The 22,093-nt window shown below is 44.4% G+C and overlaps 1 protein-coding gene across 1 annotated transcript in view; it reads left to right on the top strand.

Annotated features, from left to right (window-relative positions):
- The window catches only part of LOC140187778 (cytochrome P450 2J2-like), a 30,415-nt gene extending 12,579 nt beyond the window's left edge, over positions 1-17,836 (top strand). Inside the window, exons 3-9 of the mRNA XM_072243492.1 lie at positions 2,104-2,256; positions 3,636-3,796; positions 8,140-8,313; positions 9,080-9,221; positions 9,618-9,805; positions 16,977-17,118; positions 17,535-17,836. Coding sequence (XP_072099593.1) covers positions 2,104-2,256; positions 3,636-3,796; positions 8,140-8,313; positions 9,080-9,221; positions 9,618-9,805; positions 16,977-17,118; positions 17,535-17,716 — 1,142 coding nt within the window. The 3' untranslated portion in view covers positions 17,717-17,836. The remainder of the gene's footprint in view (positions 1-2,103; positions 2,257-3,635; positions 3,797-8,139; positions 8,314-9,079; positions 9,222-9,617; positions 9,806-16,976; positions 17,119-17,534) is intronic.
- Positions 17,837-22,093: the final 4,257 nt, after the last annotated feature.

The following is a 22,093-nucleotide window of genomic DNA, read 5'->3' as shown; positions in this document are numbered from 1 at the left end:
GAAATTCTTGTTCTTCACAGACATCTACAAAAGCAGAGGAGTTCCCCAAAGAATGTGACAGTAAAACTGCTAGAACCCCAAAGAACCCCCTTACTCCCCCCTCCCACACACAAGTAGCAGCAAAGCAACATTTCTCCCCACCCTCACCTACTTCAGCAAAAACAAGCATCAGCACCCTCTACCCACCAATCAAGCAATGGCAAAACTCCCAATAAAGACCATGATCTGTCGTTCAGCATAAACTAACCATTCTCATGTCACAGGCACTCTCTCTCTGTCTAAAAAGAGTCGGAGAGGTGTCACTGAGTGAAAGGTCAGACGTAACAAATCAACCCGCTGATTTGTGGTGATAAAGTCTACCACGTCAGATTTTCTCTGAATTCTCTGACTCAAGAATCGGCAGCAAACTCTCTTTCTATCTCTCTCTCTCTCTCTGTCTCTCGCTCGACAGAGAGAGAGGGAACATAAGGACATAAGGACAGAAGAAATAGGAGCAGGAGTCGGCCATCTGGCCCATTGAGCCTGCTCCATCATTCAATAAGATCATGGCTGATCTGGCCAAGGACACATCTCCACCTACCTGCCTTTTCCCCATAACCCTTAAATCCCCTACTATGCAATAATCTATCCAACCTGGCCTTAAATATATTTTCTGAGGCAGCCTCCACTGCCTCACCTGGCAGAGAATTCCACAGATTCACCACTCTCTGGGAAAAATAGTTCCTCCTCAACTCCGTTCTAAATTTACACCCCGAATCTTGAGGCTATGTCCCCTAGTTCTAGTCTCACCTACCAGGGGAAACAAATTTCCTGGCTCTATCTTATCTATCCCTTTCATAATTTTATATGTTTCCATAAGATTCCATTTGCCTTCCTGAGAGCCTGCGGCACCTGCAAACCAACCTTTTGTGATTCATGCACAAGCGTTCCCAAGTCCCTCTACACAGCAGCATGCTGCAATTTTTTACCACTTAAATAATAATCTGCTCTTTCATTCTCCCTTCCAAAGCGGATAACTTCGCATTTACTAACATTGTACTCCATCTGCCAGACCCTTGCCCATTCACTTAACCTATCTACATCTCTCTGCACACTCTCTGTATCTTCCGCACAGTTTGCTTTTCCACTCAATTCAGTAACATAACGTTTGGTCCCCTCTTCCAGATTGTTAATGTACATCGCGAGAAGTTGTGGACCCAGCACTGACCCCTGCGGCACACCTCTCACCACTGATTGCCAACCAGAGTAACACCCATGGAGCCCAACTCTCTGCCCTGTATTAGTTAACCAATCCTCTATCCATGCTAATGCATCAGCCCCAACTCTATGCATCCTTATCTTATGGATAAGTCTTTTATGTGGCAGTTTCATGAATGCCTTCTGACAATCCAAGTAAATAATGTCCACCTGTTCCCCTCTATCCAGTGCACTCGTTATATCCTCAAAGAACTCCAGTAAGTTTGTCAAGCAGGACCTGCCTTTGCTGAATCCATGCTGTGTCTGCCTGAAGGATCCATTTCTCCCCAGATGCCTTGTTATTTCTACTTTAATGATAGATTTAATGAGAGCATGCAATTTGTCGAGCCCCTAATCTGCTGATCAGCTGTTCCCAATATTCCGTTTTCTCCCATGATGCTTCAGTCAGTGGCACTGACATAGACTCAGATCATCCACAGGGCCATGAACCCTTGAAATCTTGAAGGTGCACTTGTCTCCTAGGCCGCATCCTTGGGATTTCAAAAGGCAGCCGGTAAAGTGTCTCACCAGCGCAAAGAACCAAATTCTGAGGATAACTCCAGGTCAGGGTCTCCGACAGAACCCCATCCACCCTGAAAAAGAAAAAGCGAGAGACATCAAAGGTTGAAATAAAGCTGTTTCTGCAGATGAGCTCGAAGGAGTTGCCGTTAAGCACCATGGTAGCTCCGCCCTTTCTTATAACCTCAGCCCACCATCTCCATGGTGACCATCAATACTAACAGATTTCCCAGTAATTAGTCTGTAGCCTTCTATATTTTGCTATTTCAAGTGCTCATTTAGATCCTTGTTGAAGGACTGGATGAAAATGAAGATGAATGAAATGACATTCCTGCTATACCCATCCAGGTATCGTGTTTGCAAAGTTCGGAGACTGGTGGAATCAGCAAAAGAAGTTTTCAATCTTGACCCTGAAGAACTTTGGGCTCAGAAAGAAGACCCTCAAATTGCAAATTGTGGAAGAGGCTGAATTTTTAATTCAAGGTTTTGAAAGTGAACAAGGTGGGTGATCTCGAGGAACAACTGCTGTTCTTCGGTCTTGTGCTATGGTTGGTGGTCTGGCACCTTGGTAAAGCCAGTGTGTCACGGAAGGACAGCAGGGCAGGGGTGAGCAACTGTAGTTCGGGTAAATGTTTATTACTGTCACACTCAGATGATGGTGTGAGTGTGAAATGAGCTGCCAGCAGAAGTGAAAGATGAGGTTTAAATTGCAACATTAAGAGACATTTGCACAGATATACTGATGAGAGGGCTATGGAGGGCAGTGTTCTGATGCGAGTAGGTGGACTTTGCAGAAGGTAAGTTTCTATGGGTTAGATGGGCTGAATGGCCTGTTTGGAGGCTGTAGTACTCTATGGGATGTACTAAGATGCAGTCTAATACTTTGATTTGCTTGCCATCCATTCATACAGACCATTTCATGATATCAGCACACCGAGGTAGCACAAGGGAAAATACAACAATACAGAATGCAGTGTTACTCTTACAGCGTACAGTGCAGGTAGGCGATAAGATAGATTATGAGGTCTAGAACAGGATAGACTGTGAGATGAAGAAATCATCTGATTATATGAGAGGCCCATTCAATAGACACACAATAGTGAGATAGGAGCTGTCCTGGAGTCTGGAGGTATGCACTTTCAGGCTTTTAGATCTACCGCCCAATGGGAGGGGAGAGAAGAGGGAATGCTGCCCTCTCCATCCTCCTCTGCATGGGCATTTCAAAGGGATTGACCATTTCAGCTCATATCATCTCCAGTTCCCTAGTCTTTATGCCAAGGGAAAGAGGGGCTTTGGAGCCAGAGCTAGCACCCAGGATGGAGGATATGTTAATGTCTAATCTTCCCTTTAAGGTGTAACAGGCCTCCTGTAGAGGAATGAAGATCTGTCAGCTGCTTCCTTTGGAGTTCCGAAGCAACTCGCAACCATTTCTATTGATGTTGCCCTTCCAACAAAGTGAAGTAGCTCCAAACTGCTTGATAGGAGAGTACCCAGATCAAAAACACCAAATTAGTCAACAGAGGTACATTAGGCATTGTGACCAAACACTGGATCAAAGGTTTCCAGAGGGTCAGAGCTGGAAGTGACCTGGGTGAATGGACACAGAGAGAAAGAACTGAAGTATTCCTCCCTTATAGGTGATTTGAATTTTGGCTTTCACTCATAAGGCATCCCCTTAACTCTTGATTCTCCTGTAGCCCAAGTGAATATTGAACTGAGGCAGTGGAAGGTGCAGCTGGTGTTGCAATAAAGAAAATGGTAGAAGTCTCTGGAGATTGGGTAGAAGAACAGTTCCCAGTTAGTTATGGCGCAGGAGAAAGTGGCAGAGATGGCAAAAATTGAAGGAGGTTGAAAGAACTAATTTCTTATCATTTATTCAGGTCTCCCTTTTGATCCATATTTCCATTTAACTTACGCGACCTCGAATATCATCTGCTCCATTGTCTTCGGTGAACGCTTTGATTACAGTGATAAGAAGTTCCTCCAACTTTTGCACATGCTTGAAGAAAGCTTTGTGTTGGAAGGTGGATTTTGGGGACAGGTAAGGAAGACTGTTCATTCAATAATGCACGAACACTTGTGGACATTGTGAGCTACTGCCGTATTAGTCAGCCGCAAGTTTCCATCAGTCTGTAGTAGTGGAGAGAGAAGAACTGAGTCATTAATGCAGGTGGACAACCTGCAGCTGAGCCCATCAGAAGAAACAAGTTATCTGAAACTGTTGTCTTTGATGTTGGGTCCAGAAGGTAGGAACAGGTCTGGGTAGAAGTTGAGGTGATTTTCCTTAAGCTGATGTATCAGTGTTGGAGGCCACAGACAGGTTGTTCAGAATGAAGGACTAAACTTATGATTTTTCTCTCTCTGACACCACTAACACTGTCTGATTCACTGGATATTTCCTACTTGCACATGTTCCTCCCTATGTCTCTCTCCATCCTCAGTAATCAGTTGGCTTCGTTGACAGTCAATAAAATCATTAGTTCACAAGTTCACCTTGTTCCTTTTGCCTGATTGATCCACCTGTACACACATCATTCCTGCAATCTGCAATTTTTAACTAACTTGTTTTCTGTCTTTCGCAATTCGAAGCTCCAGCACAAAGTCTACTTTTCTGTAGGTACCCCGGCCTGCTGAAAGTTTCCAGCATTTTCTGTTTTTAATTCCGATGTCTAGCATCTGCAGATTTTACTTTGAGTTTTCAAAATTTTAAGGACATACATCTTGTGAAATATTAGCAAGTGGGAAAATAGAGCAGATGTCAGGAAGGAATTCCTTAAAGGAAAGACAACAGGGTTAGGATTGGGTATCTGAGTAAAGAGGCTCTCAGTCCTTGTACTTGTGCTGATCACGGCTGAGGGGAATGAAGAAATGCATTACTGTGTCCTGAAGGTGTTGGGGTGGGAAAGATAGTGCTAACACAAATTATTCTGGCGTGATCTTCCCTCAGGTTCAGCTTTTAAAAGATCCCTGCACTACAAGCAGGCGGGCTATCTTCCAAACTGGCACCCATCGAAAGAGGAGAACAGGTTGTTTGGCACACATAGAACACTGAGAACAGTATGGCAAAGGAACAGATCCTTTGGCCATGATGTTTTTGCCATGCATGATGACAAATCTCTTCAGATCTATATCATTCTATTCTCTGCAAATTCCTGTGCCTATCTAGAAGCTTTCCTCAGAGGTTCCTTGATATTGTCATAGCCGGAGTTGTGGGGAGGGATAATGGGGATGAACTCCACTACCTATTAAATGCTCCCAGTGGCACATCTCAGATAGCCTCTGACAACCAATTCCAGCTCCTGGTCTTTACTTGTGGTTTAGTTACTAAGCCTGACAGAATAATTTCTACAGTCAGGAGAAGGGGCCAATGCAAACTAGTGATGCCTTAAAACCAATCACTTCAGGCGGATGGAGCTTGTCAACTGTGGTTTGCAGCTCATCAAGGAGAAAGAAAACTCTGACCTCAAACCCCTGTGGCCTTGCAACTATATGCACTTATGGGAAAGGCTTTGGGAGCAAACCCTGAGGAAAATTCCCCTGCTGGAGTCCCTCATGCAGTCTTACGTTGAGGTCAACGTTGACTAGCAGCTCCTGTGTTGCTGCCAGTGACAAACTGTTATCGGTCTCTTCCATTCCTTTGGATTGTCCAGCTGCGTGGAGAGGGGGAGTCTGCTGCACGAGTAGCAGCTTGTTAATCGTATTGTACTGAGTTGCCTTGTGTATCGAGACTGTTGTTAGAGAGCTGGGACACAAAATCCATGTTCAACTCTGACCAACGAAGGCCTCATTCAAAAAGCGTCAATAGTTCTCTCATGTCTACTTCCACCACCACCCCCCTCCAACAGTACATTCCAGGCCCCCACCACTCATTGTAAACTAAACATATCCTGCACATCTCCTTTAAACATTTCCCCCTCTCACCTTGGATACCTGCCCTTCAACAGTTTTACCCTGGGAAAACAAACTCACTGTCTTATCTGCTCATAATTTTATAAACTTCAGTCAGTTCTCCTCACAGCCTCTGATGCTCCAGTGAAAGCAGTCCAGGTATAATCTCATCCAGATAGTGAGGTGCGGGACAAAACCAGGAAATGATTCTGCCCCAGATAAAGAAAGTACTGCTGCCACTGACATGTGATAGTTGCTGTTGTTGCGATTAATTAATAGATATGATGATTGTAGTTAATCTTTTGATAGTTTGCAATGAAATGGATGTCAGTTGGTAAAGCCTCAGGGTTAGTTTCTTTGTGAAGATGGTTGTCAGTTGTGGGAAATTTCTGATCAATCTCATGACTGAAAAGATCGAGGTATGGTGAGGTGATAGGCAGATGGAGGAGGGAAGAGTAGGAATAGCCACAGAGGCTGGGAGGTGATAAGTGGAGGTGACAGATGATTGAATCTGATGGGAGAGTGAAGTGATGGAGGAGATGAGTGGACCCGAGATGTGGGTAGTTGGACTGGCTGGAGGAAGGGAAAGAAACAGTATGAAGGGGGTTACGTCCACTCTCTATTCCTCCATCTGTGTCCACCACCCCAATCCCACATCCCTCACCTAAATCCACATAACATTTGCCCACTCTTGCTCCACCCCATCCTTTCATCTTTTACCAGCCTTTTCTCTTCAAACTTTCAGTCCAGGTGGAGGGTCTCAATATGAAACCACACACACGTGAGAGCTCCCTCTCCCAACATTGCAGTTGTTTCTGTCTGTCAACTGAGACTTCATTTTCTCCACATACTGGAGGTGTTGGTGCCTTATCTACTCTGACCTTCTCCGGAAGTTGGATTTGCTGATGGGACCCACCCACCCCATCCCATTTCCGGATTGTTCTTTGTGTTTGTCCATGTTGGGCTCCGGTCACTTGGACAGGCAGTATGACATTTTCCATGTATACTGAATAATAGCCCTTTTTTATTTAAATGTACCAACAGTCACTCAAAGCTGGATACTCCCTCCAGGGGAAGCACCGGACTGTTGTAGTAAGATTGTATTCAGCTGTCTCAATGAGCCTTCTCCCAGGCTGTCTGTATTGTGCTGATTGACACAATTATTATGGAAGATTTCAGTTTAATGTCCACAGTGCTGTGAAGATTAAAAACTTACAGTTTACTTTCCACCTGCTGTTCACCACTTCTACTCACCCTTTGGACAAATGGTCACAGTTTGTACTGTCCTGAGCTAGATACAACAAATATTGCCACACAAGCACAAGAGGTCAGATGGTGTTCTTTCAGAAAGTTCCCTTCATCTCTGACACTGGGACTTTGGTGCCAGATTAATTGGTTTTCCCTGTCGTTGGGAATTGTGAAAAATCAATGTGGCACCATAACTTGTCCAGTGAAGATTAAAGGAAATGCAGGAAGTGGATTCAGTCAAGCAACACGCACTAAAAGCTGAAGGCGCTCAGCCCGTCAGGCAGCACGTATGGATGTGAATAAACAGTCAAAGTTTTGGACCAAGACTCTTCTTCAGGACTGAGGAAGAGACTCAGAAGAGTTTCAAGGGAACAAGAAGCTGTTAATCGAACCCAGTGGGCTGGGCGGCATCTGTGGAGGGAAAATGGTAACTGATATTTCCAGTCAAGACACTTCACGAAGCACCTCCAACCCAACTCTTTCTCTGCTACATTGACAACTGCATCAGCTTGTTTTCCTGTACCTATGCAGTACTTGTTAACTTCAACTTTCCACCAACTTCCAGCCTGCCCTCAAATTAACTGGAACTATTTCCCTCACCTCTCTACCTTTTCTTTTTCCCTCTGTCTCCACCTCGGGAGACAAACTATCCAATAGCGTTTGCTGAATTTAGCTGAAGGTCTCGACTGGAAGCTTCAACCGTCCATTTGCCTCCACAGATGCTGCATGACGTGCTGAGCTCCTTCAGCAGTTTGTTCTTCAGTCCGTACTCCAGCAACTGCACTCTCCTGTGATTTGGGTTTTAAGGAAGAAAATGAATCTGGGCTCCAGCGATTTTAACAGTCCCGGGGGATTTTGGAGCTTCCGTGTGTGGAATAAAGTGTAGAACCAGGGCACCAGTGCATCGGGGTGAGCAGGGCAGTGAGACCTGGGGCCCCAAAGTATCATGGGGTGGTAAAACCTGGGGCCCCTACGTATCAGAGGTGCGGTCGGAACTGGGACCCAATGTATCAGAGGGGTTGTGGGAACTGGGGCCTAGTGAATGTAAAGGGGCTGTGGGAATCAGCTAGCGGCTAAGCCATCGGGTTTTTCAAATACTCAGGTGAATTATTGGATCTGGCTTCACCAATCCAACCCATCTGACCCTGCCTTGATTCTGTATTTTTGTCAACATTGAAATTTCCGTTCTTTATTTTAAGAAAAGTTGGAGAACTGAAGAGGATGTATTTAACTCTGTTTCTGTTGCAGTTGGTGAATGTGTTCCCCTTCCTGTATTACCTCCCAGGACCGCAAAACAAAATATTTCAAAATCACTGCAAAATGGCTCAATTTTGGCAGGAAATAATCAAAAGTCATAAGGAATCATGGGATCCAAATTATACCAGGAACTTTATTGATGCTTTCTTAACACAACAGGAGAAGGTAGGTGGTGATTACTGAAGCATCCGAGAGGCAGTGATTTGTATCCTTGTATTTCCCACCTTTCTCACGTTGTTGGGTTCTTCGTAGGAAATGTTACTGCAGCATCTCACACTCAGTACAGGTTTAGGTAGCAAGACCACATCAACTTCCCTCAGGTTCTCACTTGTCTGAACTTTGTGGCTGAAAACCCACAAGAAATCCTTCTTGTTAGCTCTCCAGGACTTTCACACATTTCACAGAGTCCTACATTAGGGAGGCTGCATCTATGCTCAACTCACCCATTTTAATCAAGATCCCCAACTCTGCTAATCCCAATGCCCTTATTCCTTTCCTTCCCTGTACCTCGCCAAATAATGTTATAATTGCTCCCACCTCTACCATTTCCTCTGGCAGCGTGTTCCATATTCTCACTATCCCTTGTGTGGAAAATCTCTTGGAAATCTTTTGCCTCTCATCATAAACCAATGTTCCCTAGTTCTATGCTCCTAAGTCTCGGGGAAACACTGTGACTATCCACCTTATCAATGACCCTGATAAACCTCTATAATATCACCCCTCAGCATCCTGTTATCTAGGAAGCCTATCCAATCTCTCCTTGTAGCTCTGGCCTTCCTTTCCGAGAAATTCCTGACCAGAACTGAATGTTCATTTACACCTCACTGGAATGTTATACTCTTTAAAGCAGGCTGCCTGACTTCAGCACTATTCCTACAAAATAATCCTTCAGTTCTATACATTAACACTACTTTCCCTGACTGCATTTCAGATGAGGAACACAGCGAACACAAGTTTCCTGGAGAACAAGATGATTACGTCATTACTAGGCCTCTTTGCTGCAGGTACAGAGACCACGTCCACCACCCTAAGCTGGGGCTTGCTCTTCATGGTGTTACATCCAGATGTGCAGTGTAAGTATAACAATGTCTCTGCCAGGCCCTTCACCAGCTGTGCATTGGTGTGAATGGAAGGTGTGGAGAACGAGTGTAACAGTATCGGGAGAGGCTGAAGAATGTTATAAGTAAAACTATTAATTTTCAGGCTAAAGATCCAAATATTAGCAACAGGATTTGAATCTCTAAGTTAATGAAACCCCTTTGTTAAGCACTATCTGCCTGGTATTTCTAGGACTTTGCTATTATTGGATTGGTTGCTGTACCTCCTAACATTCAACAGTGACCACATTGTCAAAGTTTCCTTTCGTAATAAGACACGTTAGGATTTTTGAGTGGATGAAACATATGAATAAAACATGAGTTCCTCCTTTCAGTCAAAGCTTGAAATCTGTTCTTGTTTGGTTCCTGCAGCTCGGGTTCACGAGGAGATTGACAGAGTGATTGGGAAGGGTAGAAGGCCAAGATTGGAAGACCGGGAGGAAATGCCATTCACGAACGCGGTTATCCATGAAACACAACGCTTAGGAAATATTGTACCAATCTCACTGCCACATGAAACGTACAGAGATACCACAGTCATGGGATACACCATCCCGAAGGTACAATCTGGAGTTAATCTTCATCATTCCCTTTCTGACCTTCAATACTCTGAATGATCCGAAAGCAGTTACCTAAAAATTGGGCTTCAGATGTTTTTGGTGTGCTAAGTGGGAAATAATGTCCACAGGAGTTTTTACAAGCAATTGTGAGGTTATTGTGAAGTACCTGAAAAGTATATGTGTATGGTTCACCCAGAACTATGCAGTAAAATGTGAACTATTTCACAAGGCACACAATGCACTAAGAGGAATGATATCCACTCTGCTATACATCAACCCCAGGAGAATATCAGCCCTCAAAGACACTTTCCCAGTAAGCAGACACAACAGCCATACATAGTGACGGGAAGGGTCAGCCGTGTGGGAGAGGTATTTCAGTTTATGGTCTATAATCACTGACATATGCTGTGAAACTTGTTGTTTAGTGACAGGACACGGCATAAACGATACTACAAATTACGAAATATAGAAGTGCAAAAGAAAATAATGAAGCTACATGAATGCCATATCCCTCTAATCCTATCTGTTCAAGTAACTGGCAAAATGTCTCTCAAATGTTATTCGAGTTCCAGCCTTTGGCAGTTCATTCCAGATACTACAACAGGGTGATAAATGTCCCCTTCAGATCCCCTTAAACCCTCCTCCCTCACCTTACAGCAGCTTCATAGGCCACCACATCAGGCTGATGAGTTGGTAAAGTGGGCAAAGAATGGCAGATGGAATTGAATCCCCATAAATGGGCTTTTGGAGAACAAATAAAAGTTTGTCGGACAGATTCCAGTCCTCACTTTCAGTTGGGGATAGGTCAATTTAGAAATAATCGAGATAATCGAGGTATTTGTATAGGAGATGAGATAAAACCTAGGGTAGATCTGTCACAATGAAGCTGAATGGCAGAGAAGGCTTGAGGGGGTGAGTGACCTACTTCTTGCTCCTATTTTCTTGCATTCTTATGTTCAGTGGTAAACATATTTATTCCATATTTTATTCTGGATCTCACACTTGCTTACTGGAAATCCCATTTTCTCCCACTGGATCATGTACAACTTTCCCTTTCCCCTGCTGGTGTACTGATCTCATTTCTCCTACCCTGTCTAGTTAGGAGCCCCACTTCTCCTCCAGCCAGTGAGAACAGTGAAAAGAGTTTAAAAGGAGACAGCCTTGTAGAGCGGGCATCAGAGGAGCAGGCGACGGAGAAGGAAGGCTTTGTCTCAACGGGGCTTAGGCAATAACAGTTTGAGGTGAGGTAAATTGCCTGAGTAGAATACAGACAAGAAGTATGTGTGTGACACCGGTTTTCTGTGCTCGGTGTCAGATGGGGGAGGTCCGGGAGACTTCCAGCCTCCCAGACGGCCACATCTGCACCCGGTGTGTCAAGCTGCAGCTCCTTAGGGACCGTGTTAGGGAACTAGAGATGCAGCTTGATGGCCTTCGTCTGGTCAGGGAAGGTGAGGAGGTGATAGAGAGGAGCTATAGGCAGGTAGTCACACTGGGGCCTGGGGTTACAGATAAGTGGTTATCAGTCAGGAGAGGGAAGGGCAGGAGTCAGAGGCTAGAGAGCAACCCTGTGGCTGACCCCTTAGCAATAAGTACTCCTGCCTGAGTACTGTTGGGGGGGAAGGCCTACCTGGGGGAAGCAACCGTGGCTGCGCATCTGGCACAGAGTCTGACCCTACGGCTCAGAAGGGTAGGGAAAGGAAGAGGAAGGCAGCAGTGATAGGGGACTCTATAGTTAGGGGGTCAGACAGGCGATTCTGTGGATGCAGGAAAGAAGCACGGATGGTAGTTTGCATCGCAGGTGCCAGGGTCCAGGATGTTTCTGATCGTGTCCAGGATATCCTGAAGTGGGAAGGAGAACAGCCAGAGGTCGTGGTACATATTGGTACCAACGAGATAGGCAGGAAAAGTGAGGAGGTACTGAAAACAGACTACAGGGAGTTAGGAAGGAAGTAGAGAAGCAGGACCACTAAGGTAGTCATCTCAGGATTACTGCCTGTACCACATGACAGTGAGTATAGGAATAGAGTGAAGTGGAGGATAAATGAGCGTAGGCTCCTGGTAAGCCTCAGGGTCACTCAACTCGCTTTCGTCTAGGGGGAGCAGCCTTTTCGGCCCCGCCAAACTGGGTAATCAAGTTTGTGTGGATGCCATGTGATGTACCCCACACCGCCCATTAGCAGGCAGTGCACAATGTGCGATTTACAGATTACACTTTATAGATCTTACTGGAACTATGTAATTAATAGACATACAATATAAAAGGAAATTAAAAGGCGCCAAACTTATCAAAGTTCAACCAGTTCATGCACAACCGTTGGAGCTCAATTAATGGAACCTTCCTTCCCATATCCGACCTCCTCGACCCGCCGCCTGGGACCAACCACGGTGGTCGACCAGAGCGCGTCCAGCACGTCCTTCCTCTTCGGTTCTACCAAAGCCCGTGAAATCAATAGCTTACAGACGCACAAGAAATAATAACATCTATCCCAATTGGTTAGCAAATGAATATAATTCCCATTATCAGTAATTATAACTGAAACAAGCCGCTACCGTTAACTCAGCAGTTAACATTACAGAGAAGCCATTTTATTATCACATAACAAAGAAGCCATTTTATTAGCCTTAGCAAATAACATGAAAGAAGAAACCCCTTACATGCATGGCTGAGGGATTGGAGCAGGGGGCAGGGATTCAGATTTCTGAATCATTGGGACCCACTTTGGGGCAGGAGTGACCTGTACAAAAAGGACAGGTTGCACATGAATCCCAGGGGGACCAATATCCTGGCATGGAGGTTTGCTAAGGCCATTGGGAAGAGTTTAAACTAGGATTGCTGGGGCGGATGGGAACCAAACTGAAGAGACGGAGGAGAGGCGGTTGGCTAACAAATAGAGAAAGCTTGGAGACAGTGTGAGAGGGAGGATGGACAGGTGATAGAGAAGGGATGCTCTCAGACTGGTGGTTTGAGATGTGTCTATTTTAATGGAAGGAGTATTACGAACAAAGCGGATGAGCTTAGAGTGTGGATCAGTACTTGGAGCTATGATGTTGTGGTCAATACAGAGACTTGGATGGTGCAGGTGCAAGGATGGTTACTTCGAGTGCTAGGCTTCAGATGTTTCAGAAAGGACAGGGAGGGAGGCAAAAGAGGTATGGGCATGACACTGTTGATCAGAGATAGTGACACGGGTGTAGAAAAGGAGGAAGGGATGGAGAGATTGTCTATGGAGCCTCTATTGGTGGAAGATAGGAACAGGAAGGGGTCGATAACTCTACTGGGTGTTTTTTATAAACCACCCAATAGTAACAGGGAAATCGAGGAGCAGATAGGGAGACAGATTCTGGAAAGGTGTAATAATAACGGTTGTTGTGGTGGGAGATTTTTATTTCCCAAATATTGATTTGCATGTTCCTAAAACGAGGGGTTCAGATGGGGTGAAGCTTTTAGGTGTGTTCAAGAAGGTTTCTTGACACAATACGTAGCTAAGCCTAAAAGAGGAGAGGCTGTACTTGTTCTGGTGTTGGGAAATGAACCTGGTCAGGTGTCAGATCTCTCAGTGGGAGAACATTTTGGAGACAGTGATCACAACTCTGTCTGCTTTACTATAGCATTGGAGAGGGATAGGAACAGACAAGTTAGGAAAGCGTTTAATTGGATTAAGGGGAAATATGAGGCTATCAGTCAGGAACTTGGAAGTATAAACTGGAAACCGATGTTCTCAGGGAAATGTATGGCAGAAATATGGCAAATGTTCGGGGGATATTTGTGTGGAGTTCTGCATATGTATGTTCCAATGAGACAGGGGAAGTACGGTAGGGTACAGGAACCGTGGTGTACAAAGGTTGTTGTAAATCTAGTCAAGACGAAAAGAAGAGTTTACAAAAGGTTCAAAAAGCTAGGTAATAATAGAGAGCTAGAAGATTATAAGGCTAGCAGGAAGGAGCTCAAAAAAGAAATTAGAAGAGCCAGAAGGGACCATGAGAAGGCCTTGGCGGACAGGATTAAGGAAAACCCCAAGGCATTCTACAAGTATGTTAAGAGCAAGATTAGATTAGATTAGATTATGAGGACATGCAGTCCTCTTTTATTGTCATTTAGTAATGCATGCATTAAGAAATGATACAATTTGTTCCTCCAGAATGATATCACAGAAATACAAGACAAACCAAGACAAAAAAAACTGACAAAAACCATAATTATAACATATAGTTACAACAGTGCAAGCAATACCGTAATTTGATAAAAGAACAGACCATGGGTATGGTAAAAAAAGTCTCAAAGTCTCTCGAAAGTCCCATAATCTCACGCAGATGGTTGAAGGAAGAAAATTCTTCCTGCCATGAGCTTCCAGTGCTGCAAACTTGCCGATGCAGCACCTTGGAAGCACCTGGCCACAGTCCGACTCCGAGTCCGTCTGAAAACTTCAAGCCTCTGACCAGCTCTCCAACACCGAGCACCATCTCTGCTGAGCGCTTCGACCCCGGCCCCGGCAATCGGCAAAGCCGAGGATTTGGGGCCTTCCCCTCCGGAGATTCTCGATCGCACAGTAGCGGCAGCGAAGCAGACATTTCAGAAGTTTCTCCAGATGTTCCTCTGTGTTTCTCACGTCACTCTCCATCAAATCATGATTGTGCACGGCCCCTATTTAACAAATACGATATCAATTCTGAGCGGCCACGCGCACTGCGTCATGCAACCATCTTCTCCTCCCCTCCTCCGTGAAGATAAGACGTGAGAGAATAGGATCAACCAAGTGCGACAGTGGAAAAGTGTGTATGGAACCAGAGGAGATAGCAGAGGTATTTAATGAATACTTTGCTTCAGCATTCAATGCAGGAAAGGATGTGGCAATTGTAGGGTTGAATTGCAGCGGACTGAAAAGCTTGAGAATATCGATATTAAGAAAGAGTATGTGCAGGAGCTTTTGGAAAGCATCAAGTTGGATAAGTCACTGGGACTGGATGAGATGTACCCCAGGCTACTGTGGGAGGTGATGGAGGAGATTGCTGAGCCTCTGGTGATAATTTTTGCATTATCAATGGGGATGTGAGATGTTCTGAAGGACTGGATGGTTGCGGATGTTGTTCCCTTATTCAAGAAAGGAAGTAGAGATAGCCCAGGAAATTATAGACCAGTGAGTCCTACTTCAGTGGTTGGTAAGTTGATGGAGAAGATCCTGAGAGGCAGGATTTATGAACATTTGGAGAGGTATAATATGATTAGTAATAGTCAGCATGGCTTTGTGAAAGGCAGGTCATGCCTTACGAGCCTGGTTGAATTTTTTGAGGATGTGACTAAACACATTGATGAAGGTAGAACACTAAATGTAATGCATATGGATTTCAGCAAGGCATTTGACAAGGTACCCCACGCAAGGCTTATTGAGAAAGTAAGGAGGCATGGGATCCAGGGGGCAATTGCTTTGTGGATTCAGAACTGGTTTGGCCACAGAATGCAAAGAGTGGTTGTTGACGGGTCATATTCTGCATGGACCTCCTGTCCCATGATCCTCTCGTATCCCTTTTGCCTATCACCTGTCCAGCTCTTGGCTCCATCCCTCCCCCTCCTGTCTTCTCCTATCATTTTGGATCTCCCCCTCCCCCTCCAACTTTCAAATCCCTTACTCACTCTTCCTTCAGTTAGTCCTGACGAAGGGTCTCGGCCTGAAATGTCGACTGCACCTCTTCCTAGAGATGCTGCCTGGCCTGCTGTGTTCACCAGCAACTTTTATGTGCGTTGCTTGGAGCATTGTGCTCGGTTCTGATCTCCTCACTATAGGAAGAATGTGGAAACCATAGAAAGGGTGCAGAGGAGATTTACAAGGATGTTGCCTGGATTGGAGTTCATGCCTTACGAGAATAGGTTGAGTGAACTTGGCCTTTCTTCCTTGCAGCGACGGAGGTTGAGAGGTGATCTGATAGAGGTGTATAAGATGATGAGAGTCATTGATCGTGTGGATAGTCAAAGGCTTTTTCCCAGGGCTGAAATGTCTAGCACAAGAGGGAACAGTTTTCAGGTGCTTGGAAGTAGGTACAGAGGAGTAATCAGGGGTAATTTTTTTTACGCAGAGGGTGGTGAGTGCGTGGAATGAGCTGACGGCCGCGTTGGTGGAGGCGGAAACGATAGGGTCTTTTAAGAGACTTCTGGACAGGTATATGGAGCTCAGAAAAAATGAGGACTATGGGTAACCCTTGGTAATTTTTCAGGGAAGAACATGTTTGGCACAGCTTTGTGGGCTGAAGGGCCTGTATTGTGCTGTAGCCTTTCGATGTCCTATGTTTATTCATTCCTCTTCAGAGTCCATCCCCATTTCTCTCCTCTCCCACCTAGTCTACAATAGACTAGATTACTGCTCTGCCAGGTGCCTAATTTGAACCCCCACCTACTCACCTTTGATCTCCATTACACACCAATCCGTTACAATCCCATTCCATCACCCCATCCCCAGGCATAACATCACTCTGCTCACTGTTTCATTATTCTACATCAGATACTCACCTGGAGATCAATTGGACCAGGTGAACCAGGGAAACCTCTTGGACCTTCATACCTCCTCTGTCCAAAGTGACCTTGCTGGCCTCTTGGTCCAGGCTTGCTATCTGCAACAGCAGGACCAGGCTCTAGACAGACTAATGTTCTCATAGACCAACGAGGTGCCAGTCCTGAAGAAGTCACTGGGCAGGTGATGATGAAATCAGTGCATTTGCTTGGAAATTATCCTCATTACTAGAGAAATTAAACTGTAATGCAGATCACTTTGCTGTATAGATGACTGGCACTTGGAGAGGTACATGGATAGGAAAAAAGTTCAGAGGGATTTGGGCCAAATGTGGATGAATGGGACTAGCTCAGATGAGAATCTTGGTTAGCACAGGCCATTTGGGCCAAAGGGCCCATTTCTGTGCTTTATGACACTCTGAGTGAAGATTGCTTTATTCACTTTGAGCCAACAAACCTCTCAAAGCATTACTAATGCACCCTACGTTTGTGGTAGCAGTGAAGGCGAAGTGTACTGCAGAATTAGGTTGAATATCTTCTGTCTATGATGACTTACAATCATTGGACTACAAGCCATAGCTCCCAGTCCAAAGACCAGAATATAATTCTCTTCATTGCTCTGTGGGTCTGTTACTAATAGTTCCCTAATGTATCTCTTTGATTAATCTTTAGGGAACAATGATCATTCCAAACATTTCCTCTGCCTTGCTTGATGAAGATATTTGGTTGACTCCACATCAGTTTAATCCAGGACACTTCCTCGATTCCGACGGGAAGTTTGTGAAGCCAGAAGCCTTCATCCCATTCTCGGCAGGTAATGTAGGGTTTGTGGATCATTAAATGTACCAAAGTTTGGAGCTGTGGTTGTGGATATCCAAGCTTCATCTCCCGTGCTCTGGAGAAGGACGCTGCTGGCTGATTCCTGCATTTGTAGCATTCGCTTCATTAACTTCAAGATTTAAGTTAACTCCCAAAACCCTTTCCCACCACCCCAGCGCTGAAAGAGAACTTCATGCATTAACTAATTACAATGAATAGAATAAACATTTGTTTAACTTTGATAAAGTCTGGAAGTGTACTACCTCTCTAAGAGATGAGATGGTGTTGGATACGGCAAATTATATTAGGACTTCGAGACTATATAGGTCGTCACTGTTGTTCAGTGTGACCCTGATGTGATTGTCACTCTTTTTGCTGTGATATTAACCTCTCTTGCCCTTCACCCTACAGGTCATCGTATGTGTCTGGGGGAGCAGCTGGCAAAGACAGAGCTCTTCATCTTTTTCACATCCATGCTCCAAAGATTCACGTTGTTTCTCCCGGCAAATGAGGCAAGACCAAGCTACAAGGAAGCTCGGTTCGGAATTACCCTCTGCCCACTGCCCTATCGGCTCTGTGTTAAAGCCAGATAGGGATAGGTATTCACCGTCTGGGGTCAGGAGGCGTTTTGCTTTTTGGCTTTTTGAATAGATATAATGTATTTGGTAGTTGTTTTTATCGACCTTTATATATACTTTCTCGTACTCTGTATTCTTTTATGTAGAAACTAATAAAAATATTGAAAAGAAGATACTTATTGTTCATCTTTAATTAGTACTAATTTACCAGTCCTCTTGAGAAGCAATCCTGTCCAAGGTTAGGAAACGTTCCATTGAATCAATTGGGACTATGACCTAATGAGAAGAAAGAATACTTATTTATTGATACAGCGTGGAGTAGGCCTTTCCAGCTTTTCGATCCACAGCAACCTGCGACAAACCCAATTAACCCTGACCTAACCACATTTACAATAGCCCATTGGCCAACCCGACAGGTTATGTCTTTGGATCTGGTGAAAACCCACACTTTCCACGGGGGAGCACATACAGCGATTTCTTGCAGAAAGGGGCCGGAAATAAGGTCCAAACTCCAGAACATCCCGAGCTGTGATAGCATCGTGCTAACCACTTCAATACCATGGTTCCCTGTTGTTGTCTGTGTTAAACTGAGGCTCCTACAGTCCGACCTGATCAATGTAGTTGTGAAATTATCAAATGTGGATGTGGGCATCACTAGACGACAGGCAAGAAAAGCACCGACATAAACATTAGAAGGCAGCGAAGGAATGGAGTGACAAATGTGAAAGTGTATCAACTGTTCCTCATCCTCGATCTGAGAGTCATCTCTTCGCAGACCTGTCTTTCATTGGCAGACAGCTTATTCATCTGCAACTCATCTAGTTTGTGAAGAATTATACTTATGATTGGAAATCCTTTATAGATCCTAATCTCTATTACAATTACTCCTCAAAATAAATGTGTTCTGTTTGTTTAATCTTTTTTGTAGCTGAAACCATGTCTTCATTAGTTAAGAGGGGGGATCTCATCACTCAAAAGAGTAATTATTGACAGCTAAACTCCTTCAGAAAAGAGATAAAGTAGTTAATTATTTGCATTATAGAATGATACAGTATAATCTGCCTGAGGTGAGGGTGCTGATTGAATTCTATGAGACCTAAGGTCTTGACTTCAGAATGGGCACACGCATTATCATCACAAGATATAATTTATACAGAAGAAACAGGGAGAGATACTCTTTAACTAGAAAGTGAACGAAGTAGTAATTTTTTAAAAGTGTGATATCCTTACTGTTGCACAGAATTCCAAACGTACTTTCATGGTTATATTTCGGGTGGTGTTCCAGAGCAAGACCCCACAGCTTCTAGCAACCAAACTCTGCTTCAACAGGAACCATCTGCCAAGATTTGGTGGAAAAAAAACACTCTGAAGATGGTTCTTCTTTCTGCTAATGGTGAAGCAGGATATATGTTTGTTGAGTGTTCTGAGCAGCCATTAGATAGATAATTCGTTCTAGTTGCTATAGATCAGGATTTCCTAACAATTGGCTTGCAGGATGAGTTGGTAGTAAGGTAAGCAAATGCAATGTTAGCATTCACTTCAAGAGGACTAGAATGTAAAAGCATTCGTGTATTGGTGTATCCACACTTGGAGTACTGCGAGCAGTTTTGCACCCCTTATCGAAGAAAGGATATGCTGGCATCGGAGAGAGTCTAGAGGATGTTCAGGAGAATGATGTCAGGGTTGAAAGGATTAACATATGAGGAATATTTTATGACTCTGGGCCTCTACGTATTGGAGTTTTTACAAGAATGGGAAGAGGATCTCATTTTAAACCTACCAAATATTGAAAGAAGCAGATAGGTTGGACATGCAGGGAAGTCAACAGTGGAAAAATCTAGGACCAGAGGACAAGGCCTCAGAATAGAAGGACATCCCATTGCAACAGAGATGAGGAGAATTTTTTTAGCCAGAGGGTGGTGAATCTGTGGAATTCAGTGTCATAGAGAAATGAGGAGATCTAATCGAATATTGAAAGGCTGACATACAGTAGATATTGAGAGGATATTTCCAAAAGTGGTGGAGTCTAGAACCAGCGGGAACAGGCTCAGAAAACAAGGACATCCCCTTAGAAAAGAGATGAGGAGGAATTTCTCTAGCCAGAATTCATTGCTGCAGACAACAGTATAGAACATGTCATTGGACATATTTAAAGCAAAGGTTGATAGGTTCTTGATCAGTATGGAGGTGAATAGTTACAGGGGGAAGGCAGGGGAATGGGGTTGAGAGGGACAATAAATCATCAATGATCAAATGGTGGAGAAAACTTGATGGCCTGAATGGCCTAATTCTGCTCCTATCCCTTAAAGGCATAGGTGGGATGAAGGTGGTACCTTGCTTGGTACCACCTTCATCCCACCTATGACTTGGCTTGCCCCATCACCAACTTCACCACTTCAGAGCAGTCAGTGGGCATGTTCTTCAATCATGCTTTGGATCTGCCAAACCATGTGATTTCCTCTCTAAGCAATGTCTTCAGAATTACTGAGTAGTTCCTGGACAATTATTCTGTCAGTGTATTCATTCATCAACTGATTTTTAACTTACAGCAATCAAGCAGAACAAACTTTACCAGAAAGCTGATCAAATTCTTTTGGCATATTGTTTAGTTTGGACCAATCACTCTGAATGTCATGTTAATATGCATATTTCATTAAATAGCTGAGCGATGGCCTAATTATTATGGTTTCCAAAATTGTTTGAAGATATAAAATAAAGGACGTGTAAAGCAAATCCATCAGAGTCTGAACCTGAAGTGCAATTGCCGATGTGCTGAGATAGTAAATCTAATCAGAATAAATCTCATTTCATACAGTAAATTGGTTTATTGTTGTCCTTTGTTCTGAGGAACCACAAAGGACTTGTCTTTCTGTGCTATTCATACAGATAACTTCATCAAAGTAGTTTGACGAAAAAAGTAGGAAGAGAATGCAGAATAAAGTGTTCCAGTAACAGAGAACGTGCAGTGCAGGCCGACAACAGGGTGCAAGGGCTGTGACAAAGTGCATTGCAAAGTCAAAAGTCCATGTTCTCATAAAATAGGTCAATAGAAGCTGTCCTTGAGTCTGGTAGCAAGTGCTTTCAGGCTTTCGCGTCTTCGGCCTGTTGGGAGTGGGAGAAGAGAGAATAACTGGAGTGGGAAGGTCTTCGATTATGCCCGCTGTCTCTCTGAGGAGCAGGAATGGAACAATGAGTTCCTGAGCTTGGCCAAACTGCCTGAAGAAAGAATAAAGTCTGAATTGATTTGATTACAATTGTAGGTTCTGACTGCTCAACAACACTCATTTACAGCAGAGTTCATAGTGATAAGGTCAAAGAGGACTGTTCTCCTAATGCTAATGAGTGACGCAACACGTAACATCTTGTAACCACTAGAGTAATTGGGAAAATGGAGCCTTTTGAAAGCAACAGTGTGCAGGAACTTTTGGTTGAAATCTGTAACTCTGTTTTGGATGATGGGAATTGAATGGACAACAAGCTGATGAGCAGCTGTCCTTCATGTGAAGAGCTTGAGATATTGGTGGTTGCTTACGAGAGTGCAGGGAGGACACCGATGGGTTTAAAAGGCATGTGTGCACAGTGTAGCAAAAGGGCTGATGAGCTGCATGCACAAAAGAGCTGTGTGGTAATAATTTTAAAACAGCTCCAAACCTACAGGCAAAATGCTGGAGGAGATCAGCAGGCCCAGCAGTGTCTATGGAAAGGAGTACAGTCGACATTTTGGGTTGAGACCCTTGGCAGGAGTGGAGGAAAAAAACTGAGGAGTAGATTTAAAAGGTAGGGGGAAGGGGAGAGAGAAACACAAGGTGATAGGTGTAACCTGAAGAGGGAGGGATGAAGTAAAGAGCTGGGAAGTTGATTAGTGAAAGAGCTAGAGGGCTGGAGAAGGAGCAGTCTGATAGAAGAGGACAGAGAGCCATGGAAGAAAGAAAATGGGGAGGAGCACCAGAGGGAGGTGATGGTTGGGCAAGCAGATAAGGTGAGAGGGTTTGGGGAATGGTGCAGGAGATGAGGTGGGCATTACGGGAAGTTCGAGAAATCGATGTGTCCAACCTCATCTCTTCCATTTCACACATGTCTACTCTCACCCCATCCTCCCACCACCCTACCAGGGATAGGTTTCCTCTTGTCCTCACCTAACACCCAGTAGTCTCTGCATCTAGCACATAATTCTCCGTAATTTCCACTATCTCCAATGGAATCCCACCAGCAAGCACATCTTCCCCCCTCCCCCCACACTTCCTGCTTTCTGTAGAGATCGCTCCCTTAGCGACTCCATTGTCATTCATCCCTCCCCACTGATCTCCCTCCTGGCACTTATCATTGCAAGTGGAACAAGTGCTACACCTGCCCCTACACCTCCTCCCTCACTACCATTCAGGGCCCTAAACA

The sequence above is a fragment of the Mobula birostris genome, chromosome 25, assembly GCF_030028105.1.
Source record: "Mobula birostris isolate sMobBir1 chromosome 25, sMobBir1.hap1, whole genome shotgun sequence".
Taxonomy (NCBI): Eukaryota; Metazoa; Chordata; class Chondrichthyes; order Myliobatiformes; family Myliobatidae; genus Mobula; species Mobula birostris.
Note: the sequence above shows the minus strand (reverse complement) of the source record. Positions and strands in the feature narration are given on the sequence as shown.